Source organism: Trachemys scripta, chromosome 5 (assembly GCF_013100865.1).
Source record: "Trachemys scripta elegans isolate TJP31775 chromosome 5, CAS_Tse_1.0, whole genome shotgun sequence".
In the NCBI taxonomy this organism is placed as follows: Eukaryota; Metazoa; Chordata; order Testudines; family Emydidae; genus Trachemys; species Trachemys scripta.
Genome location: NC_048302.1, coordinates 77,957,808 through 77,979,155, shown reverse-complemented (window position 1 = coordinate 77,979,155; position 21,348 = coordinate 77,957,808). Strand labels below are relative to the sequence as shown.

General features: G+C 41.7%; 1 protein-coding gene across 1 annotated transcript in view; it reads right to left on the bottom strand.

Moving 5' to 3' along the window:
- WWC2 (WW and C2 domain containing 2) overlaps positions 1-21,348 on the bottom strand; it is a gene marked incomplete in the record, with an annotated part of 165,696 nt that overhangs the window by 21,842 nt on the left and 122,506 nt on the right. The window contains 7 exon segments of the mRNA XM_034770785.1: positions 550-668; positions 1,518-1,682; positions 3,585-3,777; positions 6,505-6,591; positions 6,679-6,759; positions 11,576-11,699; positions 20,046-20,668. Coding sequence (XP_034626676.1) covers positions 550-668; positions 1,518-1,682; positions 3,585-3,777; positions 6,505-6,591; positions 6,679-6,759; positions 11,576-11,699; positions 20,046-20,668 — 1,392 coding nt within the window.

Below are 21,348 nucleotides of genomic sequence, written 5' to 3'. Positions count from 1 at the left end.
GCTCTGGTGATAATGTACACAATAAAAATTTAATGCTATGAAAAAGCCTTATTAAAGCTTCCTGTACGTGATCACACATTTCTGTATGACAACTACAGAAAAGGCATACTGGGAAATACTGTTCCTTAACATACACAACAAGATACAGTAATTTAGCAACAGAACCTGTCCTCACTCATGGAGAAAGTTCACAACCCCTCCAAAACAAGAACAAACAGCACACATCCTGTCTATGACATGCAGCAGCCCCCTCACCCTAACTCCTAGTCATCTCTCATTATATTTTATGGACTGCAATAAGATGGGACAAGTAACATTTGTGATGTGGCATTTTGGGACACAGTCAGTGAGTCAGGAAGAACTGAGTGGATTACACAGAAGGGGGGGGGCGGGGAATTAGAACTTTCAGTATATTTGTATACTTCACTTCACTTATAACTTAAGTGAAGATAATGAATTGTCCCTGAAGAGGAAGTGATTTTTTTTCCCTGGCAAGTAAAGCACTTTTCCTAAGCCTACAATGAGGGTCAATGTAAAGAACAGCTTTACCAGTCTTCATCAGCACCCCTGTTCTCCTGCCCCTCCTCCTCCTCCTCCTCCTCCGCCAGCTCTTGCTCTACCGCTTCCAGCTCAGCAGATGTCCTCTCCAGCAGAGCCGAGACAGCATCCTGATGGCGTAAATAAAGAGAATGAAACTAGACACAGTACATTAGGCAAGAAATGACAACTCTTACAAGAGTTGCGTTTCCCTGGCATTCCCTTACACCAGGAAAATGTGATTAAGTGATAATAAAAAAAGCAAAGTATGGAAGTTTATGCTGGGGATCAGAATTCCAGACATGTTATATACTAATTAGTTGTGTGAAAACATTCAAAAAGAGATTTAAGTATTTTAATAGGGTGATACCATGAAGTATATTTCTTCTCTAATGAGGGGTGATTATAGTATTGCCTAAATAGGAAGAAAAGATTATTTTTTAAAATCACGTATGTCTCATGCTGTTCTTGTGATGCAAGCACCAAGCAGAAAAGTTTGTTTTCACTGGAATGATTATGGTGCAATTTGCATAAAAACTATTTTTAAAACGCAATGAAAATATTTTAATATTTAACAAAGAACAAAAAACAAAGCTGTTTCCAAAATACACACATGAAAATAAGAAACCAAGTTAACTAACAGGGAAATTAGGGAGACTCTTATTTTAAAAACAATGTAAGGAAGGTCAGAAGAAGAAGAGATTAAAACATAGGACCCAATCCTACAACCCATAGTTAGGCCCTGATTCTACAAACACTTATGCACATGCTTAATATTTACAACCCCATATGGGACTAGTAAAGTTAAGCATGCACATGAGTGCATGCAGGATTGGGACCCTAGGCCCTAGTAAAGTCAACGAATAAGAACTGCAATTTGGCGCATATAACATTAGTGCAACTGCCTCAGTGAGGTGAGGGAGTAGGGGTCAATGCCTTTTTTCTTGCTTTCGCTGGCTTAGCCAACACACACTGCTCACCAAGTCCAACGAGCCTGACAATTGCTTGTAAGGCAGAAACACCGATTCCTCATTTTGTTCCTTGTTCTTTTTGCCAGGAATTTGCTTGCAGGGCAGCAGATTATACCACAGAGTATAGGTCTCATTAGAAAATGATAAATCTGCAAGGCTGAGCTGAGTTCCAGCCTACACAGAATGACAGATGGAAGGAAAAAGTTAAAATTGGTCATTTTTCCTGTATGAGAGCTGAGCTCTCGTTCTACAGTATTTTTCATTGTACAAAGGGCACCACAAACTTGACAAGCATTTCTGAGTGTTTTACAGCTCAAAAAGCATTGTTTTTTCCAGTGATGAAACAGAGTTTAAAGACCAAATGGAAATCTGTGCAAGCTACTCAATATTGCATTTTTTTTTAAATAAATAAAATACCAAGCTAAGCATTTACCTGTTACCAAAAAATGAGACCCCTGAAACCCCCCAAAATGCTTCTCTGGTATTCTGTAGCATTAAATAATGAACAACCGTTGGAGTCCACTGCAGAGTGCACATCTTGGGTTCTGGAGAGACAAAGCCACAATACCAACCCTATGGAGGGCATTCTGGTCGATCTCAGTCCACTTCTCAGCAGTTGGCCCATCACAAAAATCACCCACAACCACCAATACTAATTGGAATCTTCCTGGCAGTATCAGCGAAGAAGAATAAGAGTGAATAGTAGGGGAGATTAAGCTACCTTTTTATTCAGGTGAGGGTTGAGGCTTACTGGTTGGGAACTATGGGGAAATTTGCACTATTGCTGTCAGGGCTATACCCTGGAGATTTAAGTTCTCTGTTCTGTAGCTAAATAGAGGATTTCAGTCTCCACAGCTGTCAGTCTGGGTGGCTGGTTGACACAATTCACTGACAGCCCTGACATGTGTCCCTTCTGCAGTGAGGGAGACCCTGGTGCACATCTACCTGGAAGGCACCAAGTGGCAGCCCCTCTTCTGGCACCTCCAAAACCTCCTGCTGAGGTTCCAGTGCATTTCGCCCCCACATCTTTTTTTGTACACATTCCCTGACTATAACTCCACAAAGTCACTGGGCCACCTCATCAACCTCCTCCTGGCGCTGGCCACGATAACCATCCATCAGTCCAGGAGGAGGAAGCTCGAGGGGAGGTTCTTTACAAATGTGGGGCCTACTTGTGGACCCTATTTGTCTCATATACCTGTGCAGAGTTCCTTTGAGCAGTGTCCACTGGCTCCTTGGACGATGACTCAGAGCTAGAGGCATTGTTCATGGTTTGCAGTTTATATTTTAAAGAGTTCTTGATTATTAATCAGTGTGCCTCATATATATCACCACTGCCACTGGGCAACAATATGTGATGACAGTGATAGCAAATACAAAATATGGAAAGACTTCAAAATAAAACAATGATCTCTCCCCATGACAGTGTCTGGAAGGAAAATTTCCTTTTGTCTTTTTTACATGATGGCAAGCTTAACTAATAACTTGCTTTCATTTATCATTATGTGATGATGACACAGTTAATCATGTCAGAAGCCAGAATAAATGGATAATGTCCCAGTCTACAGTATCCTGGATTGTTAATGTCACATATTATTACAATGAAGTATATTAATCTCAAAACATGGACCTTAATGCAGTCTACACAGTGTTGTACAAAAGATTTGCATTCCAGGCAGTGTTTTGTTATAACACAAGTTCACATCACTTTGTTTTACATATTGTATTTTATACTTTGGAGACCCAATTCTACTCTGACTTGCATCAGTGTTACACTGATGTAACTCCAATGAAGTTTAGATGAAATGACTCATGATCTACATCTGTGTGCTATACATCGATTTATCATTGTGCAATATCATGGCAAGACAGAGCTTTTAAAAAACGGTCTCCATCCAACACCGTATTGTATACATGTGGAATTGCAGAGAAATGTAATCATCAGTGCTATTGAGACAACCCAGATGAGGTGCTGAATTCTTCTGGGAGCGTTGCAGAATTCTAGAAGCCATATTCGTCAGTGGGGAATAAAACAAACAAATGCATGCCAAGCAAAGCTAATATAAAAATGCATACCAGGCATTCTTCCCGTCGAGTTTTACTGACAGAACAAACATCTACATGTAATGTCTTCTGCTGCAAAGCTTCTTGGGAAATGGCTACTCTGAATATCTCATTGAATAAAATGGTTTCCATAGCAGGATGGACTTTAGTGCGGAACAGACAGCTGATGTCAACTGAGGATGGAAGTACTGCTACCCTAAAATACCTGAAGGGAACAAAATAAAATGATTTACATGTGTAGCAAATAGCACCTAGTATGCAAGCACAATTACAATTTAAGATCATTCACAAAATCCAAAATTAATGGCTTCTTAACATTTTACCCCTGTAATTGTCTCATGCTCAGCTGCAGGTGCACTATGCTTAACACGTGCCAGCTGCTGAGGGGAAAAGTGAATCACCGCAGCCAGCCTTCCACCATGGAGGGAAACTGATCACAAGGTTTGAAGGAAAAGTGCATGCCAGGGAAATGGACAGGCAACAATTCACTTGAGAGAAAGGAGAAAGAGGGGGCTGATAAATTTAGCTTCCCACCTGTCCCTTGCACAGCCATTTCCCCAAAAGTTATTTCTGTGCCTTGGGAAGGTAATGACAGATGAGGTAGGCACTGCTGACTCTATCCAAATGAATCCTTTGCTTTAGTATTAAGTGAGAGAAGCTGAAGATCATGTCACAGAAAGTGGGATACATTATCCTAATGGAAACAAGAAATCCTAGAAAGTTGAAAGATCCTTTTGGAGCAGAGACAGAGAGTTGGAAAATTGAGAGAAAAAAGTTAAACACTTAGAAGTGACTTCAGTAGCATGGTGGAATGCATTTCTGAGAAAAAGGAAAATTGAAAACTAGTAAAAGAGAAAGAAAACAGCTAGGAAAGATGAGAAGCAGTACTTGACCGAGATTAATATTATCTAGTATTTAATAATCACACCCCTACTCCCACGTGTAGATGTAGCCTAAGTTCAACAGTCTCTGTACTCTTATTGACACCCTGGCCAACAGTGTGGTTTCCATATTTGAATCCTTTCTTTACATATGCATCAAGTGTACCAAGGATCTTTCCTTAACCCTCATCTTTTATGCACCTTCTTACTTTAGCTATCTTCATTTTCACCTCACTATCAACCACCTTGGACTTCTCTTCTATATTGAAGTCCTCTAACTACGATTCCCAAGTATCTGCTTTTATTGACTGTATCAGGTCACAGATATGTCAGCTTTCTACTGCTGAATACTCTGAAGACTTAAAAGGACACTGACAACTGACTGTCTTAAATTCCAAATTGTGAAAACAAGGTTTCATAAAACCTACCATCAACAGCACAACACAATTTTTTTTTAAAAAGGGACCAATGAAAACAGGTGTTTTTTCCACAAATGCACATTCTCCGGTGTGTTTCAAAGATGGCAGTACTAAGTGAATAAAAGTGAAACTGACTTCATTGATTGTCATTGTCCAAGCTAAGAAAAATGTAAACGGCTTACAAATACAGACAAGTATACTGGATTTTAAAAATTCTTTCACTTCTAACAAGCTATGGCTTTGTATCAGAAGAAAACAGCTCATATTTTTTAAACTAACAGTATATCTCTGAGTCCTTTTTGTGGAGTAAAAAATTCTTTGCCCCAGGTCTCTGACTTCAACCTCTTACTTTGGTCCCAAGGCCAAAAATATTGTGAATCAACTTATTTTTCTTACTATATCTTCAGAACATTGTTAATATTTGTACTTACTTGATCTTTAATGCTCTAACTTTGACAGCCTTCTTCATACTGTACATTAGCCATGTCTCATCTCAACTTTCCATTTTCACGGTCTTTCTAAATTTCTGCACTATAAATTTTAGGGGGTCATAATAGTGGTAGACACAACTATTAACTCCAAAAAACAAGATTGTGTCACACACATCCTTCATGTTCACTGGCTTCCTATTGATCAGTGAACCCAGTTCAAAATAGCCTTAAAAATACCAACTCTCCATGGACTGGCACCATCCTACCTCTAATCATATTAAGCCTCGTAACAGCCTGTTGAGATAGTCAAATATTATTGTATCTATTTTGCAGCATGGAAAATTGAAGCAGTTGTTTGTCCAAAGCCACGCAACAAGTTAATTTACAGATCTAGGTGTAGAACTCAGAGATCTTTAATCCCAGTTCCCTACTCTAACTACCATAAGGTCCATCAACGGCTGTTAGCCAAGATGGTCAGGGATGCAATCCCATGCTCTAGGTGTCCCTAAATCTCTGACTGCCAGAAGCTGGGACTGGATGACAGGAAATGGATCACATGATAACTGCCCTGTTTTGTTTATTCCCTCTGGAGCATCTGGCATCAGTCACTGTCAGAAGACAGGATACTGGGCTAGATGGACCACTAGTCTGACCCAGTATGGCCATTCTTATGTTCACTAAGAACACTCCCTCTTGTTTCTTTCATTACTTCCTACATCAGCCATTTTTCAATACTTTCATCAACCTTTTTCCCACTTTTATTGTTTTGATATTTCTATCTATACAGCACAACACAGAGCTTAATTTTTGAGAGGCACTCAAACATCACTTGTTAGAGATGATGTGTTTCAGCATTTTTGCTGTACATTAGCCATGTCTCATCTCAACCTTCCATTTTCACGGTCTTTCTAAATTCCTGCACTATAAATTTTAGGGGGGGCATAACAGTGGTAGACACAACTATTAACTCCAAAAAACAAGATTGTGTCACACACATCCTTCATGTTCACTGGCTTCCTATTGATCAGTGAACCCAGTTCAAAATAGCTTTAAAAATACCAACTCTTTTTTAAATAACTATAACATAAAATTATACAGTATCTAAAGCGACAGTACCTTCCAATAGGAACGAGTAAAGCATAATCACAGAAATCGTGCAATGTACACTTCAGCATTACTGCTCAATGATTATCTTACTTACACTCTGGAACCAAAGGGGACAGAGAAGGCATGAAGATTTCTGAGCTGCATTACAATTACCACAAAACTTGAACTGCTTTGGTCATATCTGTTAAAATAAGAAGACAATGTGAGGCAGTTTTGCCAGAAGTGTCCCTAAATATGAATAGATGTTTCCCATTTGCTTATTACTTACCTAAGTCCTATTTGCACCTGGGCAGCCTCTAGAATTGTCGTGTCATCTTCACTATATACAGCATCTTCAGTTTCATTTGGTCTAGATCAGATAAGTAAATAATTGGATACAAGGGTAAGAAAATCATAGTTAACTTTCAATTATCATAGAAGAATACAGAAAAAACCCATAAGCCTCCCAAAAGACAGATTTAATTGAATCGCTTATCTGTAGCACAACTAAGAATTTCAGTGTTTGTACTGCAATGGCACAGGTTTTAAGACCAGCCACTTCAGTGTCCGACTTAGGAAAGGCCTCAGGCCAGCTGTTTAAAGTGGTCAGACTAATAGGTATGAGTGCAATAATAGTGACCAGCTATGCACAGTAGATGGATTCAGGGATATAGAGAAATGATGTCCTGGGAACTAAAGAGATGAAAGAACATTTGACCACACATGGTATCAGGAGCTTATTTCAAGTCCAGTCTATTTGGGGGGTTGGGGCGCTGTACAATGAGGAGGATTCTATGAAAAAAATTAGAACCTGTATTCACAAGTACTAGGAGCACTAGCTCCTCTCTCTCTCTCTCTCTCTCTCTCTCTCTCTCTCACACACACACACACACACACACACACACACACACAGATTGGCTGTTTGAGGAAGGACATGGCATTAATGAGATTCATTGATTTTATGGCCAGGAGTGACCATTGTGACTATCTAGTCTAACCTTCTGGATAACAGTCCAAAGACATCACTTTCTGATGAAAAGAACAATGCACACATTCAATACAGTGTCAAGACATCATGCCATGATTAGTTTGTGATTGGGACTCCATTCTACATGTATAGCTCTTTCTTCTCATAGCTGCCCAATCACTTCTTGATTGCAGGCAAAAGAGAGGAAAAACACCCACTCTTTCTCCCCAGCTTTTGTTGCTGGAAACAAAGGAAGTCTTTCTCTTCTTTCCTTCCTCCATCTCTTGGTGAATGGTAGACAGGAAGGGGATTTCTTCCCTCTTCCATCTGCCCCACCATTCTTAGCTTTTTAGAGGGATAGGAAAGATCCCCATAGATCCTGCCTATTCATATTCTGCTTGCCGCAATAGTGATAAGCAGCATGAGGTATGTTCTTGTGACCAAGATGGACTGGGACCCAACAGATAGTCTCCATGACAGCTATATACAGCAGCACAAGTCACTGCACAGGACTATAATCTAGGGCTGTCAAGTGATAAAAAAAAGTAATCGTGATAAAAAAATTAATCGCAATTAATCACATGACTAATCGCGCTGTTAAACAAAAATAGAATACATTTATTTAAATATTTTTGGATGTTTTCTACATTTTCAAATATATAGATTTCAATTACAACACAGAATACAAAGCATACAGTGCTCACTTTATATTTATTTTTTATTAGAAATATTTGCACTATAAAAAACAAAAGGAATAGTATATTTCAATTCACCTAATACAAGTACTGTAGTGCAATCTCTTTATAACAAAAGTTGAACTTACAAATGTAGAATTATGTACAAAAAATAACTGCATTCAAAAATAAAACAATGTAAAACTTTAGAACCTACAAGTCCACTCAGTCCTACTTCTTGTTCAGCCAATCGCTCAGACAAACAATTTTGTTTACATTTGCAGGAGATAACGCTGCCTGCTTCTTGTTTACAATGTCACCTGAAAGTGAGAACAGGTGTTTGCATGGCATTGTTGTAGCCAGTGTTGCAAGATATTTATGTGCCAAATATGCTAAAGATTCATATGTCCCTTCATACTTCAACCACCATTCCAGAGGACATGCGTCCATGCTGATGACAGGTTCTGCTCGATAACAATCCAAAGCAGTGCGGACCGATGCATGTTCATTTTCATCATCTGAATCAGATGCCACCAGCAGAAGGTTGATTCTCTTTTTTGGTGGTTCAGGTTCTGTAGTTTCTGCATCAGAGTGTTGCTCATTTAAGACTTCTGAAATCATGCTCCACCCTTCGTCCCTCTCAGATTTTGGAAGGCACTTCAGATTCTTAAACCTTGGGTCGAGTGCTGTAGCTATCTTTAGAAATCTGATATTGGAACCTTCTTTGTTGTTTGGTCAAATCTGCAGTGAAAACATTCTTAAATTGAACAACATATGCTGAGTCGTCATCTGAGACTACCGTAACACAAAATATATGGGAGAATGTGGGTAAAACCATGGAAAAGGAGACATTCAATTCTCCTCCAAGGAGTTCAGTCAGAAATTTAATTAACACTTTTTTTTTTTTTTTTTTTTTAAACAAGCATCATCAGAATGGAAGCATGTCCTCTGGAATGGTGATTGAAGCATGAAGAGGCATATGAATGTTTAGCATATCTGGCAGTAAATACCTTGTGATGCCGGCTACAAAAGTGTCATGTGAATGCCTGTTCTCACTTTCAGGGTAACATTGTAAATAAGAAGCAGGGAGCATTATCTCCCATAAAGGTAAACAAACTTGTTTCTCTTAGAGATTGGCTGAATAAGCAATAGGACTGAGAGGACTTGTAGGCTCTAACGTTTTACATTGTTTTGTTATGGCGTGCAGTTAAGTTAAAAAAAATCTATATTTGTAAGTTGCACTTTCACGACAAAGAGATTGCACTACAGTACTTGTATGAGGTGAATTGAAAAATACTATTTCTTTTGTTTGCCATTTTTACAGTGCAAATATTTGTAATCAAAAGTAATACAAAGTGAGCACTATACACTTTGTATTCTGTGTTGTAATTTAAATCAATATATTTGAAAATGTAGAACATCCAAAAATATTTACTAAATGTCAATTGGTATTCTACTGTTTAACAGTGTGATTAAAACGGTGATTAATTGCAATTAATTTTTTTGAGTTAATCACGTGAGTTAACTGATTAATCAACTGCCCTACTTTAATCACAAGCTGAGAATTACCTGTGTAAATCTAATTCCACCCAAACTTTGCATTAGAGAGGGACCAAGGAAGTAGCAATAAGATCTGATGTGGAATAGGCCTAGCTTAGGCCTTAGAGTTCAGGCTGAAGTACAGATCCACAGCTTTAGGACAGGACTGAGTGGTGTGGATTCTCCTGAGATGTTCTGGTAAGATTTTAGTTCAGAATGCTAGAAATCTCACAAGATCTTCTATGCTAGGTTTCATCTGAATAGTTTTATTTTGTCTTTTTGATTTGAGAAAGTTTTACCAGAACTTAATGAAGCCCCACTCCCTCTACGACACAATAATGCAGTGGTTCTCAACCGGGGGTCCAGGGCAGCATTAGACTCCCTGGGGCCCAGGGTAGAAAGCCAAAGCCTCACAGTATTGGGCTGAAGCGCAGGACCCTGCATTCCGTCACCTGGGGCTGAAGCCAAAGCCCGAGCAATGTAGCTTCTCGGGGGCCCCCGTTGCATGGGGTTCCAGGCAGTTGCCCTGATTGCTACCCCCTAATGCCAGCCCCTCTAATGGCACACATGGGCTGTGGAGTTTTTACAGTATGCTGGGGGGGCAAGGGGAGAAGGGGGACTCAGAAAGAAAAAGGTTGAGAACCCCTGCCATAATGTACCTTCATTTGCCCAGCAAGTAAGGCTATTGTGGCTGCTACTGGAACATTTAAAAGAGGGATATTAGATAAGCATCTCATTAAAACGCACATCCTGAAGTCCTCAAACCTCCCTCCCCAGATCTCTTAATATCAGATACCTGCAAAAGTTGAGGTGAACACTGAAGATCCTAGAGACTCCCCATAGTCTGCTTTTGTTTGGAATATTCTTAAAATTCTATTATCTGTGCTAAAATTTGTTTATTGTTCTAATAAACCTATAGTTTACATATTACATTTCTGCTTAGGACATCCTATTAGCAAGAGAAATGGGAATAGAAAACACTATATTAGAGCAACATGGCCAAATTAAGGTGACTAAAACAATTTAAATCTAAACCTTAACTATAGTAGCACTGGTGGTCCACTAAAATGTGCATGTTTCTGAATTTATAAAAAAGTAAATATTTTGTTAATATACTTTTCTTTATAAATTAAGCTGCAAATGGGTGGATGGGCAGGACAGAAATAAATCTCCTGGGACCAAAATGCACTAATTTCAGTCAAAAAGTCTCTCGGTTTCTTAAACCTACTTAGGGTTACCATACGTCTGGTTTTTCCCGGACATGTCTGGCTTTTTGGTAATCAAACCCCCGTCCGGGGGGAATTGCCAAAAAGCCGAACATGTCCGGGAAAAATACCGGCCGGGCACTTCCCCTCCCGGGCTCCAGCTGCTCTGCTCCTCCCCTGACTCTTCGGCTTAAGAGCCAAGCTGCCCGAGCGCCCCGGCTTCGGGCAGCCCCCTTGCCTCCGGACCCCGAGCCGCCGGCCGGGCACTTCCCCTCCTGGGCTCTAGCTGCTCTGTTCCGGCGACGCAGGTTCTGGAGGCAAGGGGGCTGCCCGAAGCCAGTAGCGCTCGGGCAGCTTGGCTCTTAAACAGAGCCGAAGAGTCAGTGGAGGAGCAGAGCAGCTGGAGCCAGGAGGGGAAGTGCCCGGCCGGGGGCGTAGAGTCCGGAGGCATGGGGGCTGCCCGAAGCCCGAGCACTACCGGCTTCACGGTTTGCTGGGCAGCCTCCAGACCCCCGTCTGGGCGCTTCCCCTCCCGGGCTCCAACTGTGCTGGGGAAGCGCCGGCTGGAGGCGCAGGGTCTGCCCGGCAAACCATGATGCCGGTAGCGCTCGGGCAGCCCTTTTTGCATGGCTGGGAGGGAGGAGGGGGAGTTAGGGCAGGGACTTTGGGGAAGCGGAAGGGGCGGAGTTGGGGCAGGGAAGGGGCAGAGTTGGGGCGGGGCCGGGGTGGGAAAGGGGCAGGGCAGGGGCCCATGGAGTGTCCTCTTTTTTTATTTTTTAAATATGGTAACCCTAAACCTACTGTTTTACAGAAGCTTCATATACACCACTGTCTCCAGCCACAGACTCATCAGACACTGCAGCAGATACACAAGTTGCTTTCTCCTCAAGCAGCTGACTTACTGCTCTTCTTGGTAAGTCGACACCTAAGCAAGGGAGGAAGAATAAAAATTAGTGCTAGACAATTACCAGCAAGGTAACTGCACAGCTTAGAACACTGCCAAGTTGAAAGTGATGATCCTTAGCTCAATTTCATGGAGTAATTCTGTTTCACCCCACTGAACAGATACAGGATGTATTACTATTGTCGCTTATTCTAGTTAGGGGGTTACATGTCTAAACTGATGAGCTTGAAAATGCAGAACTATTATTCCCTTCCCAAACACAGGCTTCTCTCACCCTTATTAATCTTTATCTTGAGCTTTGAACCTACATTTCCAATTTTAAATTCTCACTGTAATAAAATTTCAGCAGCACACAAAACCAGGGCTGACAACTATGTTTTATTAACAATATATAAGTGATATAGAAGCTTCAGGATTTTCCTCCTAGAAATGCAAACTCCCATTTGGTTTAGCCAAGGAATGCCTAACACTATCATCAAAAACCTTTAGCACCAGCTACTACTTAATTTTAACCTCCGAGTCATATTCATATGCTAGTGTCCTGCAGTGAACACACAGCATTCGTTGAAAGCATCATTTTGCCGTGAAATAAGTTGCAGGCCTATGGAGCTTTTTTTTAATTTGCAAAGGAGTTAGGATATTGGTATGCGTTATGCACACCTCCTGAGTCATGACTTTACATCTTGTTAACATGTTAAAAATTTAAGGCTTCGGTTTAGAGGATCGATTGCTACATTTCTGCTTTTATTTGTAGCAGTACAGATGCTTTTTCCTTGATGATGAAGTGCTCCCCCCTCCACTCATGTGAGGGGTGAAGGTGATGACAAGATTTATTGATTACCCCCAGGAATAAGCACAGACGCCTGAAATTGACTTTGACAATGACAGAGACTGACTGTGGAAGAACTTCATGGTTATTCCGAGTTGGTTGCTGCCAGCAGGAACCTGTAGAGGAGAGTAAATCTGTATGTACTTCACCTATACAGAAGCGCCTACAAGAGACAAGTACAGAGGCACTTTATCTGCAGAGAAGTTTTGTATTGTAATAGGTGGCACTGGAAGCACCACCTATAGTTAAGTTTATCTGCTTTCCATTATAGAACCTTACTTTTAGTTGCTTATAATACTCTGCCAAACTTTAACCATTTAGGCTGAAATTTTCTGTGTAAGATGTCTGCCTCAGACTGAATTTTTTTTTTTTTTTTTTTTTTTTAAGTTTCAGCTAAAACGGTCCAGCCATTTCCAAGATTTAAATTAGGGAAAAACAGGTTTTGCCTACATTCAAAAAATTCTTATAACCATTTCACTGAGGAGCTCTAACACTCTGATGCTTTGGTACATGGACTTGAATTTGGTGAGGTATAGGGGAAGTGCCCTAGTGTCAGGGATGTGCCTTTTGCTGCTTTGTGAAACTCCACATAAATTAGACCAAATTATAAGCCTATTAAAAAAACCTGCAGTTTGCACGTGATCCGTAGAAGCTTTTTAAAATTTGACAGCTAAATTCTCAAGTCAGGTCTACCCTTAAAACACTGTAGCGCCAATGGGAGTTTTCCCGTCAGCATAATTAACCCACCTCCATGAGAAGCGGTAGCTATGTCAATGGGAGGGCTGCTCCTGTCGAAACAGCGCTGTCCACACCCATGGTCAGGTCAGTAGAAATGCTTTGCTTGGAAGGGTGGGGTGGATTTTTCACACCCCTGAGCAACAGCGTTATACCAATGTAAGTTTTACTTTAGACCTGGCCTCAGACTATTCCATCTGCACTGAGCAAGCTCTATCCCCCTAGCTGCAGAGGTGAAAGTAAGCTGGTACGGTACGGCATACCAGCAAGAGCCGGTACGCCATGCCAGACTGGACCGGCTTCTCCAGCGGTAATTTAAAGGGCCCAGGGCTCCAGCCACTGTGGGGAGCCCCAGGCCCTTTAAATCACCGCCGGAGCTCCGGCAGCCGGGCTCAGGCGGGGATTTAAATGTCCTGGAGCTCTGTCCCCTGCGGGGAGACCCGAGCCCTTTAAAGCGCTGCCCAAGCCCTGCTGCCGGAGCTCCGGCAGCGCTTTAAAGAGCCCGGGGCTCCCTGAAGCGGCCGGAGCCTCTGGCCCTTTAAATTGTTGCCGGAGCCCTGCTGCCGCTACCCCAGCAGCAGCAGGGCTCTGGAGGTGATTTAAAGGGCCCGGGGCTCCCGGCAATGGCAGGAGCACCCGGCCCTTTAAATCCCCACCCGAACCAGGCTTCTGGAGCCCCGGGAGCCAGGCTCCAGTGGGGATTTAAAGGGCCAGGGCTCCCCGAAGCAGCCAGAGCCCCAGGCCCTTTAAGTCACCACCAGAGCCCTGCCACCGCTACCCCAGCCCTAGCCTGAACCCTGCCGCCCCGGGGTAGCGGCGGCAGGAGCCCTGGGCCCTTTAATTTGCCCCTGAGCCCCGGGGCTCCCAGCCACCTCTGCAGCTGGGAGTAGCTCCAGAGTGATTTAAAGGCCCTAGGGTTCTCAGCCACAGTCGGAGCCCCAGGGCCTTTAAATCTTGAAAGGCCTTACCTCTTCCCGTTGAGGACATGCCCACTCAGGACTCCGGCATACCGGAAAGTCCTTTAAGTTACTTTCAGCCCTGCCTAGCTGCCTAGCAGTTGATCAGACTATGCATGCACCATCCACACAGCTACTTCACATGCTCCATCCCAGGGCTGAGCAGAATGCTTTCTACAATTGCTCCTCTAGACAACAGCCTAATTCATTCCACAACCTGATTCATTCCCTGAGCACCACTCATCCTGTGCACTGAGTGAGGCAGGAGTCCTGTGGAAAAAATTGTACGTGATCATGTAATGAAAGACTATCATAATACAGACATACAAAGAGGCGGAGTTAATTGTTTCTCGCATTTCCTAACTTTTGAGTGCTTGATTTTGCAACCTTAATATACTTTTAATGTAGGCTTTTTAATATATTTTTGTTTTATATTTATACACTCACAGCACTACATATATTAAGAATAGGAAATCTCAGCATAAGGATTAACTTCATTTATAGCTTTTAAAAAATATAAGTGCTTTTAGAATTAAAGCTACAGTGAGACTATCAAGAACGAGAGCTACAATTTAGGGCTTTTTTTTTTTTTTTTTTTTTTTTTGCTGACCTATACCCCTCTTCTCCATATCATCCCATCAAAACATTTAAAACTATATTTCTTCAAATCAGCAAAACCAGGGCCTTGGATTTCTCATTGGTCATAGTATGCCTGCGTTTCACACCTGTCTCTTCATTCGCCCTGCCCACTTGGATTTTGTGAACAGCTAGAGTATTGAAAGTTAGCAAAGTTAGTTGTTGAAACTAAGCTGTATTTTTTTAAAATTGGTTGTGACTCATCTGGCCACTGAAGAACTGAACTGAATCATTCCCCCGCCTTTTACATCAGATTCTGTGAGGCTTCTAAAGCAGACAGAACACTAAGTTCCATCACACTGAAAAGACAAAGAACAGCAAGAAGTAAAGGTAAAGTAAAGCTCTAATTTTGCACTTCACAGATTCAGAACATTTGGGCTTTAGAGCTTGTCTACACAGAAAAACTGTCGCAAAAAAAGCCAGGGTGTGAGTTTAAAGCACCAAGAAGCACGTACAGTAATTCCTCACTTAACGTTGTAGTTATGTTCCTGAAAAATGCAACTTTAAGTGAAACAATGTTAAATGAATCCAATTTTCCCATAAGATTTAATGTAAATGCAGGGGGGTTAGGTTCCAAGGAAATTTTTTTGGGGCAGACAAAAGGCATTATATACTGTACAGTACTGTACTGTGGTTGGGAACTGCCCGTGGCTTACCTCACAAAGGTAGAGCCCGCTGCAGGCAAGGACACTAGAAAGCACCTTCACGGCAGCAGCTTCCCTGGAGAAGAACAGGCGCCGACTTTGCCGGGGGATGCTCCAGGCCCGCCTCTTCCCGTCCCCGCTCCACCTCCTCTCCGGAGTACGCCGCATCCCTGCTCCTTCCCCTCCTCTCCCCCGCGAAAGTCCTAAGCACCACCAAACACCTGATTGGTGGCACTTAGAACTTTCTGGGAGGGAGGAGGAGGAGTGGAGATGCAGCACTTCCCTGCTCCTCCCACTTCCTCCCAGAAAGTCTTAAGCACTGCCAAACAGCTGTTTGGCGGTGGGGGAAGCGCTGGAAGGGAGAGGGAGGAGGCAGAGAAGAGAAAATTGTGCATTGCTCCCTTGTAAAGTTGCTGCTCTTCCACAGAAACTTACAAGCAGTGGACAGAGCAGGCAGCCAAATGATGTTATAAGGGAGCATTGCACAACTTTAAACGCGGATGTTCCTAATTGAGCAGCGATGTAATTTTGAAACAACGTTAAGCGGGAGGATGTTAAGTGTAGAGTTATTGTAGTGTACTAGCTCCCTATGTGGACACACTTATTCCACACTAAGAGTGCCCATGTGTGGGTTACCTTAGTCCACTAATTCTGCAATAGCTATTTCTCTGGGTAGACAAGTCCTTAGTCAACTTCTGATATCTCTTTCTGTGCATAACTGAAGGAGACAAAAGGAAGTCCCAAGTGCCTCATGCAATCCCCTGCTGGCTCCCCATGCTATGAACTGGAAAGTACTGAAATTCTTAGCACGATAAAACCATTGAAAAAGATGCTGCAATATATTCATTTACATAATAGATATTTTAATTCTATCTTTCCTTTAAAAAAGAACCTTTTTTGGGGTTGTTTTTTCCAGGTACTCCTTGCTGGTAAATTCCAGCCTCAAATGACTGAGTCTGTGGCCCCAATTATCAAAGTTGGGCATATAAATTGGGCACCGCCACATTATGCATCTGGACAATCAAATTAGTACTTAGATGCCCAAATACCTATGTCAGACAATTAAATGCCAATGTAGTCCTGAAATGGTTAATTAGGAACCAATTGGATCACCATGTTGGCTACATGTTCTTTTAGAAAAACACAAATCTTTGAAAAATGTACATCATTATTTTGGTTCACAATAACTCAGCAGCTGGGAGATGAAGAATGGTAAGAAAATAGCATTTATAGACCTAACATATGTAATGAAATGGGATTTATGTAACTAACTTCTGAAACTGTATTTGAGGATTCATGGAAAAGAGAAACAGTTAATGCCAATCAATCAGGGTAATATCTTCTCCTGCAACACTGAATGGGCAGTGACAGCTCTAAAATATGGCAATTCCGACACAGCAACTATTCACCTTTGATCACTAGGGCAAATCCACACACATAGGCTAGTATAGCTGGTTGGACAGAAAGCAGGATGTGTGTCCTGGAAATTACATCCCCAGTACACAAAGGCCATTGAGCGTATGATTATTTCTTCCTACCTGGACATCACTAGAAAGGAGGAGGATTTTTTTATTTAAAGGAAAGAGAAGCAGCCTAACATAAATAAATAAATAAAATACACTTTCTGGCGAGACATTCTATTGTGCCAGACAAGAGGGTCCGACACAAGGATTTGATCTCTTGGAAGCATATGAATGAAACTGACAATAGCCTGCCTAGGTAGACTTTCGGCAATGTAAACCTTAGGTATGTTGAGGAATCTGTTTATTTTTCTATAATTTATTTTTCTGTATTTTTCAAATAATTAATGAAACTGGTTTTTAAAAGAGAAAAATGCTTCCCATTCAAAGATAGCATGCTGTTTTCCAGCTCAGAGGAGAATCATGCTGCAGGTGTCCTCACACTGTGGGGCCTGCATGACACACAAGTTTCTAAAGCTAAAGGTACTTCTCTTGTTCTGGTCTAAAAGGCAAGAATGGGAGGATCCTCTCCCAAGGAAAGCATATTGTGAACAACTAAAGCCAAGTAACACAAGACACACAGGGCATGCCCACACTTTGAGCCGGAGCTGTAATTTCCAGCTAGAGTAAATGCATATGCATTAGCTTTGATTGAGCTAGCATGCTAAAAATAGCAGGGTAGCTGTGGTGACCTGGGTGGCATAAGGGGCTATCCGTCCAAGTAGGTTCTGGGGTGGGACTTCACTCAGGCTGGCTAACCTATCCCATTGCCCGTGTGCACCACCACGGCTACACTGCTATGTACCCAAGCTGGAAATTACACCTCCAGCTCCAAGTGTGGATGTACTCACAGATACTGAGGAATAATTGTTACAGGTGGTTCAAAAAGATAACAGATGATCTTGTGATTAAGGCCTGGGACTCAAGAGAATCTGGGTTGTGTTCCTAGCTCTGCCACACAGTCGTTGTATGAACTCAGGCAAGTCACGCAGGACCCAATTTTTAGAAGTGCTGAGAACTCAGTTCTCTCACTGACTTCAAACAGGACAACAGGGGCTCAGCACTTTTGAGAATTAGGCTCTTTAATCTCTGTTCCTCAATGGCAAAATGGACATAGTATGTGACTATACTATGGATAAATCCATTATTCCTCCAACCAGAAGTGCCATAAGAAAAGCCAGAAAATAAATGTGCAGGGACAGCATAACACAATATACGCCTCAACAATTGCAACAAAGCCAGCACTTTAGATTCGGTAGCGATTGGTCACATCTTGGCAACTGGGATTTTAATAATGTTGCAACTGTCACTTAGGAGGCATTAGGTATCTCACTGACAGGGGAACTACAAATATATATTATTACAGAAGACTGTCAACAAAAGAAAGTCTCTCTTACATTGCACGCAGCAAATCTATACGGATGTTTCTTCTTTGCATAGTCTGAATGAGGAAAATATCCTTCCAACATTCAATAACTGGATTTTTTTGCACCTAAATTGACGTAATCCTCCATTTGTTGGCATTCTTAATGGTATCTCCTCTGCACTTTTTTGCTGAGTCGAGAATGGAGACAGAAACATTCTTCTGTGCCTCTACAAAGTTGCCACCATTCCTTGGGCTTAACAAACTACAAGTATCAGAGAAAGACTCACTTTGCCATTACTGTTGGATAGATTCTCCCCACCCCTTTCCCCTTAGTGAAGAAGAAGGAGAGATAGCTATGGCAGAGCATGAGAGATTTGGCCACTGCTCTATTGCTGCTCAGGATTCCTGTCTTTTGACCTGCTAGTTATTGAGAACTGAGGTCTTCATACTGAAGTCACTTACAGTTCCAGAGGATGCTCATGCAACCTTCCTTTGCCCTTTAGGTCATGCCCAGATTCCTTGTTATTTCTCACAACTGCATGAGAATGACTTTTTAAAAAAAATGTTGGAAACTAAATAGTAGAGGTTCATGAATCACACAGACTTTCAACTTCGCATCACATAGACTTTCAACTTTGACAAAGTCAGCCCACTGGAGCCATTTTGACAAGGATTATTGTTCCACCAGATTTGGCTATCACCACCAGTGCACCACAGAGTTCTACAGTTCGATGAGGTCGGAGTGACCATGCTAACCAGATTTCAGAATCTGTTTTTTGAAAAATGAGATGTGTACGAGCTCTTCTCCTAAGTCAAAGAGTACATAGTAACAAAAAGCAATAAAGAAACCAAGGCTGGACAGCAACTTAACATCTTGGCCAGAAGATGGCAGGGCAATACTTTACACAAAGCTAACTCCCTGTCCCCCCTGCCTGCCACCAAATCCGAACATATCTCTCCACTGTAAAACTTAAACAAGCAGAGTTCTTCATATAGAACTGAAAAGAAGCATATTAGTACAGGATTCCCTAAACAGCCAATACAGTGGTTACTGAATCCCAACTATTAATTAGCTCAGTAGTGCAACTGCATGCTAATTGCCTCTCTCTGTTTTCTGCTCTTTTCATCCTTCTTGGGCAAATTTTCAAAGAAAACATCTTTCTGGGCCTAAAAACGACAAGACATCACTGCTGTCTTGCAAAGAAGATTATAGATCTTGGTGCTTGTAAAAAATCCTCATAGAGTGCATGAGTACAACTAGTATCGGGATAGCTTCAGCCTAGACATTTTTAGAGTATATTCGCACAGCTCAGTTATTTAACCAACAAAAAAAGAATATTTGAATGTTTTCAGTTTAAATTAAGTGAATGGGAGTTGCACCGCAGACTTCACTGGGAGAAGAGTTTGACCAATGCTCAGATACTATTTTGGAAAACCAACAACAAATTATATTCTAAGGTAATAAAGAAGATAGTTGACTACCTACTAAAGACCTCATCCTGTAAAGTTCATTGGATTGATTTCAGTGTAAGTTGCAGACTCCACATTTTGTAGGACAGAACCCTAAATTAAAACATTTACATGTTGTTCCTAGTATCTACAATTGCCCACAAGTGCAGGTATAGCCTGCCCAAATCGGTTATTGATCATATTAGAGGCAGCCCTATATTTAAAAGTCAGGACCTTAGTTAATAATTTTTATCCATTACATAGAGATTTGAGATTACAATTATTTCTTTACCTGCATTTCCTTCACGTAAAGATGACAAAGGCTGCCTAACACTTTCATTGAGATCTTTATCATCTGTAAGAGCTTGTGATGTTGCTCTGGCTTCAGAGTCCAATGACATTTGGTTCTCACAGAGACTAATGCCTGCAAAATCACCAGGCAATTCACAGTCTTCAAAGTCTGTGATGAGGTGGTGCAGGGGGGAACCTTGGGCAGACACTGAAAATGCACCTTCCAAAACCAAAGGAGACCCTGGCGGGGACAAGGAAGAAAGGGAGGATCTTGAAGACAGTGATGTCACAGATTTGGGTGGCTCAGTCAATTTTGGAGCGTGGCCTGCTGCCAAAGATCCAGAAGAGTCACTGTAACCCAGTCTCCCATGGGAATTGACCACCTCATTTTCATGAATGGTAGTGATCGGCCCAGAAGGAATGTAACCACTCTTTTCTTGCAATATGAAGTCAAGTTTATACTGATAGTCCAAGTCTGTTATTTGATCGCCTTGGTTATAATAGAGATCCGTGGAGCTGAGGGAGTTTAGCGACCCCCTGCTGGATGTGTTCAGAGACCCCCGACTGGATGCCAGAGATCCTAGGCTGCTCCCTGAAGACACAGATAACGTACTGGCGGAGAGACTGCAAAGAAAGGACAAACAACCATTTATGTTATTAATCTACTATAGACCTGATCACCAGCACACAATAGTAAAAGTTGAGGTCTGAAGGAGTGCACTCATAGACCACAAAGGAGATGCTATCCCTATAACAGTGACATGAGGCATTTAAATTATAATCCTGTCAGGGCAGTGAACGGGTCTTTAAATCCTCTGTACAGTAGGTAGCCCTCTGTCATGACTATAAAATTAACAATAATGTAATATCATAAAGTCAGACTTTAAAATGGGAAAAATGTCACTGGGCTTATCTTTCATTGCAACAAATATTTTATTTCTGTAAAAAATAAGTTAACTGAAAAGAAAAAATAAAATCAGAACAAACTGTTTACACTAATGTTTACAAATATGTGCATGCAATGAGGCTCTGTCAGTAATAAAAGCTGACGTTCGTGTAGTCAAGCTGATAGATACAGTCATATTCAAAAAACCCCAAGGATTTTCATTAGGAACAAGTTTCAGAGTAACAGCCGTGTTAGTCTGTATCCGCAAAAAGAAGAACAGGAGTACTTGTGGCACCTTAGAGACTAACAAATTTATTAGAGCATAAGCTTTCGTGGACTACAGCCCACTTCTTCGGATGCATATGCATATGCATATGCATCCGAAGAAGTGATATACACACATACAGAGAGCATAAAC